Genomic DNA, 12,574 nt, shown 5'->3' on the forward strand with positions numbered 1-12,574 from the left:
ACCCATCGTTCTACCATTCCTAGACCGGCAAGGGAACTTGCTGTTCCAACAGGACAATGCACGTCCGCATGTATCCCGTGCCACCCAACGTGCTCTAGAAGGTGTAAGTCAACTACCCTGGCCAGCAAGATCTCCGGATCTGTCCCCCATTGAGCATGTTTGGGACTGGATGAAGCGTCGTCTCACGCAGTCTGCACGTCCAGCACGAACGCTGGTCCAACTGAGGCGCCAGGTGGAAATGGCATGGCAAGCCGTTCCACAGGACTACATCCAGCATCTCTACGATCATCTCCATGGGAGAATAGCAGCCTGCATTGCTGCGAAAGGTGGATATACACTGTACTAGTGCCGACATTGTGCATGCTCTGTTGCCTGTGTCTATGTGCCTGTGGTTCTGTCAGTGTGATCATGTGATGTATCTGACCCCAGGAATGTGTCAATAAAGTTTCCCCTTCCTGGGACAATGAATTCACGGTGTTCTTATTTCAATTTCCAGGAGTGTATTATAGTCTCAAGGGGTTAATTACATACGTAATGTTAACTGAAAAAACTCTGTACCACATGGCAAAGACTTTTTAAGGGTAATATATATGCGGAATTTGTTTCTTAAATGTGTCCAATTAAACAATGGTAATGAAGTGAAACTTCAAAACTCATTATCTCAAAAGAACTCTCTTTCATCACAGATATTTAACCTGTCCTAATTCACTCAAATTTGGAGACAAAAATTTATTTCTTTTACAAATTGTTCAGAATTTAATGCTGAACATAAAAATTACAATAGCTAAAAATCCAAAATTTTCGGCAAGCAGTCCCTTTTCGTTTTCCGTCTCACAAAATCTTACGGGAGAAGATTTAGAAAATCTACAACTATCACTTATCTTTTTAAAACTGTTAAACAGACAAGTAGAGTTTCTAAGTGATGTATGAATTAAGTACAATTTTTTGAAGATGTCCTGTACACAGTTATTACTGTAAAGAGTTTGTTGCGAAATTCTGTTTCTGTTGTACACGCTGCTATATGCTGCTCTCAGCAAAATTTATTAATATAAATGTTCTTAATTGCATTACTTTACAATTATGGCTATTCCTCCATTCTGCATACCCGATCTATAGGAGTAAGATGCTAACCTAAATCCTGTAATATTTAACATTCCACTGTCTATACCTGTTTCCATGTTATTGTAAATATAGTGACGTTATTGAGAAATTGCTGTGTTCATTTTGGAAGACATTAAACAAACGCAACGAGCAATACATTAACAAGTAACGAAGAGGTTTCCGACTCTGTTATATAACTTCTTGAAGAGAGAAAGAAAGAAAGACAGAGAGAGAGTCATAAGCAAAACATTGTCTATCTGTGGTGCACACCGTAGCGTTGACATTGATCAGGGGAGAAGCAGATAACGTTTATGGTGTGGACAGAGTTTGGTGATCCCTGCTTTCACTCCAATCGGCAAGTCGCTTGCAGTCTAGAACCTGGCTTGACGGACGGTCCATATGCATTGCAAAATACATCTAACGGTTTCTCACCTTCTGCACTTACTTTCTTCAGAATTTCTTTCAATAGAACAGCTGACAAAGTTCACCTCGAAAACCGCACAAAAGCTGGATTTAGAAAAAAAGTGATAAAAAATTCTGGATTGCCCCAGTGTCAAAGTGAAAAACGCCATACTGAAATGAACCAAAGCTGAGACGGAAAATTCGTTTATCACTAGCTAGTCTTTGGTTTTCTCTGGCTTAGTTGAGTGAGCGCTGTTTCTTTTTCCAGTGTCCTGGGAACAAAGGCCAATTTACTGCTGTAACTGAAGCATGACCATCAATGGCGCTAAGCGTCCTTCTTCTCAGGAAATTTGGGTTTTTCGCGCCTGAACGCATCCAAAAAAGCGGTTGCTCTTCCTGAGTTGCTCCTCCCCCCCCCCCCCCCCTTAAGCGAATAGCTGAAAGAATTCTACATGTGTAGTATACCCTACCTTCTTGAAGATGCATTTCTGTTTATATTTGATCGTTTACTCTTCCACTTATGTTGCAGTCAGAAATGAAAAAGTTGGTACGCTGCAGATGACATTAGATCCACGATTGAGCTGCCAGGAACACCTACATAGATAGAGTGGAAGAGAATACAACAGTTTTCGCTACAAGAAAAGCTAGATTCACTATAAATGTGAGAAACGTTCGAATAAAAATAAAGTAAATGTAGAAGAAAGTTTGTCATGTCACAACAATTAAGTTACGTTGTTTAATTTTTGTTTCTTTTGCAGGTAGTGTGCAAGGTAGTCCTTACAAAGTACGGGTTTCCATCTGCTCGAGTGATTGGTCTCGGACAAATGACAGCAACAGTGATTATACTGTACGCAGCCCGTCAATGCGGATTTATATTTTTTCCCGCATACGACTCATCTATTGTCACTAAAGTGTGGCCATTGCCTTTTGTGTACTTGTTCAATGTAGTCTTCGGTCTCTCAAGTACTAAGGAGCTTTCACTGCCAATGCTAACGGTGAGATTATATTTTTTAAAAGAAATGTGTTACGTCTTTGTGTTTCTATTTAAGTAAAAAAATGTGTATGTACATATAAAACATAATGTATACGGACTGTGGTATTCATTTTCCATGGCATATTAAAAGCACGAAAAACATAGCTTTGCTGGTTTTAATATCGTTACTGGAGGAAAGAAACGAAGGTAGAACACTGCATAAAAGCAGCTGATGAAAATGCATTCCTCACTAGTCAGCCTTAAGATTATGACAGACATATGCCAGGATTGCAAAGGTTGATTGCGTTTCACTACATTATTGAAGGAGAAGTACTAGGTCTAACTACATTAATTCACTTAAGCTATATTCCAAGAAGGGGATTTTGGGAAAAGTGAGAAACGTGTAGAATGTAATGTGTTACATTAGGCATACAGTCTGTTAAATAAGAGCGAGATAGGCATTACACGCAGATAGTAAAAGATATCGCCTTAGTACTTTCACAGCCCAATAGAGGGAACCTTTGTTCTTCATGCATGTCCATAAATCATTAGTTTACTTTGAATCCTTGACTGAGATACACAAGAAGAGACATGATTGCATCTTATGCGTCGCGTTTTGAGGCTGTAGCCTCCCCAGAGTGAAACGAAAACAAGTCACTCCGCGGGGTCTAAATGTAAGAGGAAATCAAAATAATTTGTAACACGTTATAAACTGGTTAAAACATGGCTGGCTTTGGCAATTCGTTGCACTCATGTCGCTTCTTGTGTATCTCAGTCAAGATTCAAAGTAAACTAATGCTTTTTGGACATTGTGTGAAGAACAAATAGTCCCTCCATTGGGCTGTGAAAGTACTAAGGCGATACCTTTTACCATCTGTGTGTAATGCTGATCACGCTTTTGCATAACAGAGTCTATCTATTTATAACTGTTAAATGAGAACCTAGGCCTGTGCTAGAGACAAAAACCGCCCTGTTCGAGATGCAGTCTTAACCTGACACAGCCGAAATGAAGCAGGAGCATGTCTGAATTGTAGGAAGGCTGTGTAATAACCTAAGTTTGTATTTACCTGGCATAATAAACGGTACTCTACAGGGTAAAATGTGGCGATAAGTATGTTACAAATGCATCTTCTAATAATATCTAAGGTAACAGATTTTTTCTTCATTCATGTGTTAGATTGCGAAGCCTTCTCACAAACTGATGTCACCCATGCGTGCAGTTATATCTCTCCGTTTATACTTTCGTAATCCTGCTTAATGTACAATAATGTTGTTCGATATTGATGGCCTTATTAAGTAAACCATTTAATTGGCCGGGGTTGCCTTAGAGAACCTCTGAAAAACCAAAGGCAGAATGACTAAATCAAAGTTTAATAACAAGACTTTATTGTTGTACTGCAACCAAATGTTTCCTTTTCTGCTACTATTGTCACGTTCTGCCCAGCATCGACATAGAATCAGTTAACGTAAGGTGTAGTTGTCGTCAATATGAATGTTGATTTAAACGTCGCAATGCTTTACTAGGCATGGTTCTACAGGAGGTGGCTACCACCTGCCTTTCTCCAAACTTCGAAATGACTTACCCAGACAACTGTGTGGTCACCTACAGTTTAAAACTGTCTGCAAATCACAGTGCAAGTCAACATGTTTACTATCTCCACAAGACATATTTTGAATGAGTATGATATTCTAGCATACCATTGCTCAAAGCAATTAATATCTAATTTAACAGCATTCTACTACTAACGAGTTTCGGAACGCGAATTAAAAGTAAAAAAATATATATATTACCCAAGCAAATTTGTAAAAAGTACGTAGTGCAGCTTTCTCCCTCTTCAAAAATTCTGAACACCGGCTGACTGAGTGTTCTAAGGTTTCCTTAACGCCTTCCTCACACTGGACGTGTTTTTGAACGTGAAACACGCTGAAAGTGGTTTTCACTATGGTCGGTTCACGCTCAGAAATAAGCTGGTTGATCACACGGAACGTGCTCCACAATCTTATTTGCGATCGCAGTGATAGTTACAGGCTGTATCTGACCCGCAAACCAAACAATTCGTTTACGAAATTGGACGAGCATAGAATAGCTACTGTACGTTAGCTATCGTAGTGTGTGCATTACGTTCTATTAAAAATGTACGTTCTATTAAATTAAAGCCTCACAATCATAAAGAAAACATTAAAAAATATTAGCAGATAGCAGGGTGCAAATCTGCAGCCTTTCACTTCAGAGGCTGTATTTCTATCTGTTACGTTATATGGATCTACATTTGTATCTTTTGGTTTCCCAAAGACTAAAGACTTTAACCGCATGTATGTTATTATCTGACATTTAACAGAATCTATGAGTTGACCAGAGATAACTGATCTTTATATCTGAACGCATCGTTTGGTATAACACGGGGTTACGTCCCATCAAGAGTAGTGTTCGTTAGAAAGGTACTGGGTTAGAGAAGGGGCCATGTCCATATAAATGAGTGTACGGTGAATCTGTTCCAACAAAAAAGAAGAAACGAGAGAATGTAATGAAAATTCTGTGGTACATACCTGACGAGCCATTTTATAACAGTATCTGCCAGTGGCCAGCGAAGGATGGACAAGATAAAGATGAAGCATACCCACTATCGTCTACTTTGCTGTATTTTGCTTGTGGTTGTATTTTGGGTACAATATGAATAAACCTGTATGCTCATAACACACTCTTTTGCTACTGTGATGAATAATATAAACTTGCATAACACAGTTCTTCCGCTGCGAACAGGACGCTAGTTGCTCATCAACATCACAGGTTCGGAAAGGGGCCATCTCCAGTACATTCAGGCTCGATTACCCACCACAGTCTATGGCTAAATTATGTTGTAATGGTGTACATTGTTTCACTCTGGGGCCAAGTGCTAAGTGGCAACTCCACGTCACGATGCTTAAACTAGTTTTGTAGTAAAACAGTTTGTTATGTCACAAATTTGTTTGTGTGGCCATCCTCCGCAGCAAGCACAAAAATACTTGTTTTGTAAATAAAACCGGCTTTTATGGCTGTTGCAACAAGGAAAGGTGGTTTTATTAAAAAAACAAGTAGTTTGTTATGTCACCTGAAAAATTTATTTTCTGGGGCATGACCTATTTTCCAACCAACTGATTCAAAAATAACAAACTGTACAAAAAAAAAAGGTTCAAATGACTCTAAGCACTATGGGACTTAACATCTGAGGTCATCAATCCCTACTTAAACCTAACTAACCTAAGGACATCGCACACAGCCATGCCCGAGGCAGGATTCGAACCTGCGACCGTAGCCGCAGTGCGGTTCCAGACTGTACCAAAAGGACTAGTTTTTGATAGATCTTCGGTGCTTAGGTATTTTAAAATGTCATGCTTTCGTGACACGGAAGCAGGTATAATACGAAAACTACTAAATACGAAAAGCCTATAACCACCGAAAACTCGTTTCCCGTCATTTTGTCATAACAAACCGCACCAAAGCGACGATTTTTCGCGATACCCTGCATGGGTTAATGCCTTTGAAACGGCTTAATACTCTGCCTGAAAAAAAAAAAAAAGATGAAGCAACCAGAAGAGAGGAGGGGGGGGGGGGGGGGGAGGAAACGAAATGAAACTTCATTTGTTGAGAGGGTATGTGATGTTTACAATATCGAGTCAGTTTTCCAAAGATCTTGGCAATATGAGCCAACTTCTCGGTATGACGTTGCACCCTCTCTGGCCCATGCACTGATCCGACTGGGACGTGACGTCAGAGCTGGTCCCACACGTGTTCTACCTGTTACTGATCTGGAGATCTTGCTGGCCAACGTGAGTACCTCATTATCACATCATCAAAGAAAAATGGTTCTGAGCACTATGGAACTTAACATCTGAGGTCATCAGTCCCCTAGAACTTAGAACTACTTAAACCTAACTAACCTAAGGATATCAAACACATCCATGCCCGAGGCAGGATTCGAACCTGCGACCGTAGCGGTCACGCGGTTCCAGACTGAAGCGCCTAGAACCGCACGGCCACACCTGCCGGCCATCACATCATCACGCAGACAGTTCGCAGAGACATGTGCCATGTGTGAACGAGCATTGTCCTGTTGAAAAACGGCACCACGAAATTGTCGTAGAAGAGGTAACACAGAAGGATGCAAGAAGTCCGCGACCTACCTTCCGAATTCGCTCAATCACTACCAGGCGTGACCTGGAGTCACAGCCGATGGCTCTCCACACCATGGCACCAGGAGTAACGCCGCAGTGCCTCTGCAAAACATTGAAAGACTAGGATCTCTCCTCAGATCGCCGCCAACGATAATCATCCTGTGTAGTGCGGAGCCATTCATCGCTGAACACAATACGGCGCCGTTCGTCAGCAGTGCACACTTCCCGGTCACAGCACCACTCCAAATGTAGCCGTTTGTGCTGTAAATGGCAGCCTACGCTTGGGACAGTAATTCCCTGGTCCAGCTGCTCTGCCAGTGGTGCGGAATGACACGGTACGTTGCACGGTTGCCGTTACTTGTTCTCGGATGCAGGCGTCGATTTGAAGGGGTTAGGATGTATGCGGCGCACAATAAGGTGATCCTCCCTTATGGTGGTCACACATGGTCGACCAGAACCTTGACGACGAGTATGACTGCCCCCACGTTCCCAAGAAGGCCAACATGGGGCCACTGTCGCATCTGAATGTCCCAAAAATCTCGATACGGCATGATTCGGCCAGCCGGCCGAATGGAGATCCACAATAAGGTACGTTTCCAATCTCTGCCACGTTCTGATAACGCTGTCTCACAACAAAACACGACGTCACCGTGTCCTTCACAGTGATCATCCAGTATTTGACAGCGTTCACGCCTCTTATACAGGGATGTTCGGAAATTCCTGTTACCAGGCTTCTAGGACTTGTGGAGAATAATGCGTACATAATATTTTGAATAGGAACCCATGTCCGGAAATGTCATACAACGACGGTACAGAGTGCCAAAGCTATAGGTTCCAGCGCCTGTAAATGTATGTACGATCTATTGATGACGTTACAAACTGTCTAGGATGATGGAGAAGGATAACTGTATCAGTTTGATGTAAGTGTCCCTGTACCGGAAACGAAAGACTAGAAAGTTACTTGCGAAAACCGTTCTCATACCTCTGGCAGTAAAATACACGTACTGGTACTGTTGTTGCTAAGATTGTAGGATAGGCTACATTCAGAGGTGACAGTATGGACCAAAAGAAGAACAAAATGTCTATTAAAAAAGAGCTCTACAGTGCGTACTGAAGAGCTAAGAGCATTTGTTCAATAGAGAAGTGCTTCACAGTAGCTGAGACGAACACGTGCTTATGGGTCCTCACTTCCGCTGTTTAGAGTCCATGTTTACTGGACATTTTTTCCTTGTTTTCCTCCTTACTACAACCTCTGAAAGTTCTCTACGTTACAATATTAGCAACAACAATACAATTACATACTGTCAAAAGTACCACAACGGTTTGCGCTTACAACTTTCAACTCGTTCGTTTCTGGTACAGGGCCTTTTATCTCAAATGGATACATTTGTCGTTCTTCAACATCCTAAACAGTCTATAATACCATCAAGGAATCCCCCTGTTTATACACACATTTACAGGCGCCGGTCCCTATAACTTTGACGCTCTGTAGCGTCGTTCGTTGACGTTTCTGCACATGGGTCCCTATCCAAAATATTATGTACTCATTACTCTCTAGAAGTCCTGGAGAGGGAGGAGGAGGAGATTAGTGTTTACCGTCCCGTCAAGAACGAGGTCATTGGAGGCGGAGCACAAGCTCGAACCAGGGAAGGATGGAGAAGGAAAGCGGCCGTGTCCTTTCGAAGGAACCATCCCGACATTTGCCTTAAGCGATTTAGGGAAATCATGGAAAACCTAAATCAGGATGCCCGGACGCAGGTTTGAACCGTCGTCTTCCCGAATGCGAGTCCAGTGTACTAACCACTGCGCTACCCAGCTCGGTTATAAGTCCTACAAGTTTGTGACGCGGATTTCAAAACACCCTGTATACCGTAGCAGAGCTGTTAACAACAATAAACAAGAACAACAGTAATGCATTCTAGTGGTCGTGCTACGCATCACAACGAATTGCGTCTCTGATTAGTTACATACCGCCGATGATGTACGTGTACTTAGTTACATTGACATTCGACCGTATCTTCTGGTTGTTTCACTTTTTACTCATAACATGTGAGTGATTACATAAAAACCACCAAACACTGGCTTCAAGTGCAAACGACACAATCCAGTACGGCAAGTTCTGCTTGTGACGAAGATTACGGATCTTGTATCTCACTGGTCACGTTCCTCTCCATGAAGTAAATATGTGACACATATTCCGCCCTTCGGAATGTTCTGCAACGTGTAATTCCATGTTGTGACGTCTCAAAACTAAACGCTGACAAAGCTCCATGTCCACGTTCGCTTTCACACCAAGTGTAAAGACTGTTTGAGAGAAAACACCAAGCTTCCTGCAGATGGAGACATAGGAAGTCTCCAGATAATGACATCCCAAGAGGGCCTCCAAGCATCATAGTCGGATATTACTGGCCTACAGTGTCTGTGGTAATAGTGCAATGGGGGCACCATTTAAAGAAACGAATCAAACTTCACTACTCAGCAGAGCAAAGAGGTTTGCGAACATTGCTAAACTAAACATTACTTGTGGATAGTTGGTGAAACGAAGAAAACGAGCTGGCCAGTCCGATGTAAAGACAGCATTACGAAATAAATTCGCATTCATGCACGCATGCACTCCTGAAGGACATTGTATTGTGAAGATATAGACACTGTATAAACGCAGACATTGTAACCATTAATGATATGTCCTTGCCTGTACGGGCTAAAATGACCATACAATATTTGTCTCCCTGTGCGGGGATCACAACTGTGCGAGAATAACAGTGGGGACTACGTGACATACGGAAGTTTAGGGGCATGCTCGGGTGGCCGAAGTTGTTGAGGCGACCGCTCGCAGAGCGGGAAATCCGGTTTCGAGTCCCGGTCCGGGACACGTTCCGTCGGACGTCAATGCATGGTCGCAAATGCGAATCTATTTCGTAATTTTCACCACAGCTGCAATCGTCACTGACAGTGTCTGCTTCTTGTATTGTGAAATAGAGACACTGTAGAAACAAAAACATTGTAATCACTAAAAATACTCCGTTTGTCTCAAAGTAATAATTAAAACCCAGGAAAGAGCCCCGGGATAATAATTAGTACAATGAGCACATTATTATTTTATTTTATGTTTATTGTATGATGACAAGACTTTTCTTCGCAATTACCTTTGTAAAAGGTAATTTCTATTAATCTGCTTGTGGTCAAAGGTAGATAATTTATGCTTTGTTGAAACAAAAGCAGCTATAATATTAAAGCAGCTAATGGAGTCCCGACAAAGTATATGGTGTTCATAAAAGAATGTCCCAGTTATAAAGTTAAATAGTATCAGTTGTTAGCTTTGTAGAGTGTTTCTTCAAGTTCACAACTACAGAGTAGCTGAAGCAGTTTTAGAGAAGCGCCTGCACGAGTAATGTTTTGTTGTTTTCCCAACTGCAGCGCCACACACGTAAAATGGCGGCTCCTGAGTGTAAAGTTTTTTTTGCGATAAGTAGTTTACTAAGAGTGAATCTGTAATTTCAGTTCAACAAGCATTTCTTTTATAGTTTAATTGTGATTCCCTATGAAGCAAAAGCACCAACCGATGGCATTCGAAAGGAACGGAAGTGTGTGTGAAGGTAAAATTACGGGACAATCAGACGTATCTGAAGAGGATGTCGACTGTGTCAGATTATCTTACCTTCATAGTTGTAGCAAGCCTATACGGAAAGCACGTTTTGAACTTCAGTTGCCAAAGACAACAGTGGGGAAGGCTTTAAGACAATGTCTACACTTGCATCTATCTATACAGGTTGTACAGTTGGTACATGCTTTAAAGCCAGATGACTATGGTGTACATTATAACTTTGAAAGTGAAAAGATGGCTTTCTTCATCATGTGGTGTTCAGTGATAAAGCAACTTTTGATCTAAGTGGTAAATACCCATAATGTTCCTATCTGGGGGCCAGATCATCTTCATGAATCTGTTCAGTGTCAAAGAGATTCCCCAAAATTAAACGTTTTCTGTGCCGGGCCCAGACGTCAAGTGTATGCACTTTTTTTTATTTTTTGCTGAAGCTGCCACAACGCGAGTGGCTTATCTGGATGTGCTGCAATAATGTCTGTTTCTCCAATTAGAAAGTTAACCCGAAGACTTTATTTGGGGACAAGATGAGCCCCTCCGCAGTGGCACCTCTTTGTACAGGAGTGGTTGAAAGTCGAAATCCCTGACCGCTGGACTGGTTGTAATGGTCAGAACAATAGCAACCTTTCCGTCTGGACTCCGTGTTCACCTTACCTCATGCCATGCAAATCTTTTTCCTTTGGGGCTTTATACAAGATCGCGTCTACCTTCCGCCACTACCTAATGATTTGCCAGAGTTGAGACACAGAACAGCAGAACAGAAGAGGCTATTGCTTCAGTTACTCTGGACTTCAACCAAAGTGTGGGAAGAATTGGATTTTAGGTTGGATGTGTGCTGTATAACTAAATATGCACATAATGAACATATGTAGCAAAAACTAGGGTAGTTTATCTTCATATCTTTGGATTATAGGCAACCACTCACGAAAAGCGGAAGCGCTGAGACGTCGACAGGCACACACAAAAAGAAAGAAAACTTTCTAGCAGCACTTCGTGAGGAAAGCGCAGCTTGTTGCCTCCGCACCGCCACTCACCCGTGGCTGTCTGTGGGTAGGGTTTTGGTTAGCTGAAGCTTGTTTCCTCCACTCCCTGCCCCTGGCAGCTTGGTCAGGACTTCGTGAACAAACTTGAACCTCCTATGCATAAGCGATTTTCTGGCCAAAATGGACTACTCGTTGTGGATTCGCGATACATGTTTGTGTGAATCTGCCTCCAGCTACATCACAAGTGGGTCAGTGACGCCAATGATCAGTTTACTGCGCTGAGTATATTATTCTAAGATCTTGAGTGTGCTGTACCCTGTCAGCGCATGCATAGAAACAGGAGGCTGTAGCGTCGTCTGCTGATATCGCAATTTAACCTTTCCTCGCTGAGCTCAGTCCTATTATAGTAATGGATTTTGTGCTGTTGTTTCTCTTTAATCTTTATTTTGTTTGTAGCTCCGTTTTCTCGGGTCACTGAAAAAGTTTCGCGAGTGCCTGGGTTTTTTCCTACTAGTCTTCTCCCCCAAGAGAAAAGAAATATCTAGATACGAAAATGTACTCACGTTTTACAGTACCTGGACAAAAAAAATGCCTACACTATGTGTAAGTAATAACTTAAACAGATAGACGTTTTAATCAAAATAGTTTCAACAGTGAAAAATTCAGATCTGTTTAATGAGATAAATAATTTTCATTGTTGTTTGGCACTTAGAAATAAAACGAGATACAAAAGATGAAGCATTTATTACTGCCCTCTAAATATTTTTGATATATTTGTAAGTATATATTTTCTCGAGCCGATAAACATAGATGTTTTTAAGTACACTGTTCCGAATAATTTGGAGAACATAAACTTGGCCATCTGCTATACTCCATTGGACAATAATTGAGGACTTAGTATGTTACCAAATTATACCTTTATCTTTCACAAATTAAGTACATGACAGGTAATCATCGTTCCAAATTCATTTACGTAATGAGAACTGAGATGTCCGCAGGTGCCGAAAACATAGTGTAAACAATCACTTTTCATTGAACTTAGAGAGCTTAATATGCTCTCCATGACCGTTTATCACCGCCTGACACCAATGTGACACACTCCGTATAAGTCTACGCTGGTATCCATTTCCATTCTTCAATGAGAGCCTTTGAGAGTTCTCGGAGAGTCTATGGTGGAACAGTATGACCACTAGCACGTCTGTCAAGCATGAACCACACATGCTCGGTGGGATTTAGGTCGGGACTGACCGCTGTCCACTCCATTACTTCAATGTTCAGGCTTCGCAAGTCGCCACATGGACCCTGGCATTATCGTACATGAGAAGGAATTCGAGGCCATCCATATGGCATCAACACTCACGC

The 12,574-nt window shown here is 41.7% G+C and overlaps 1 protein-coding gene across 1 annotated transcript in view; it reads left to right on the forward strand.

Moving 5' to 3' along the window:
- The window catches only part of LOC124594280 (UDP-sugar transporter UST74c-like), a 48,124-nt gene that overhangs the window by 19,129 nt on the left and 16,421 nt on the right, over positions 1 to 12,574 (forward strand). Inside the window, exon 2 of the mRNA XM_047132646.1 lies at positions 2,262 to 2,498. Coding sequence (XP_046988602.1) covers positions 2,262 to 2,498 — 237 coding nt within the window. The remainder of the gene's footprint in view (positions 1 to 2,261; positions 2,499 to 12,574) is intronic.

Source organism: Schistocerca americana, chromosome 2, assembly GCF_021461395.2.
Source record: "Schistocerca americana isolate TAMUIC-IGC-003095 chromosome 2, iqSchAmer2.1, whole genome shotgun sequence".
Taxonomy (NCBI): Eukaryota; Metazoa; Arthropoda; class Insecta; order Orthoptera; family Acrididae; genus Schistocerca; species Schistocerca americana.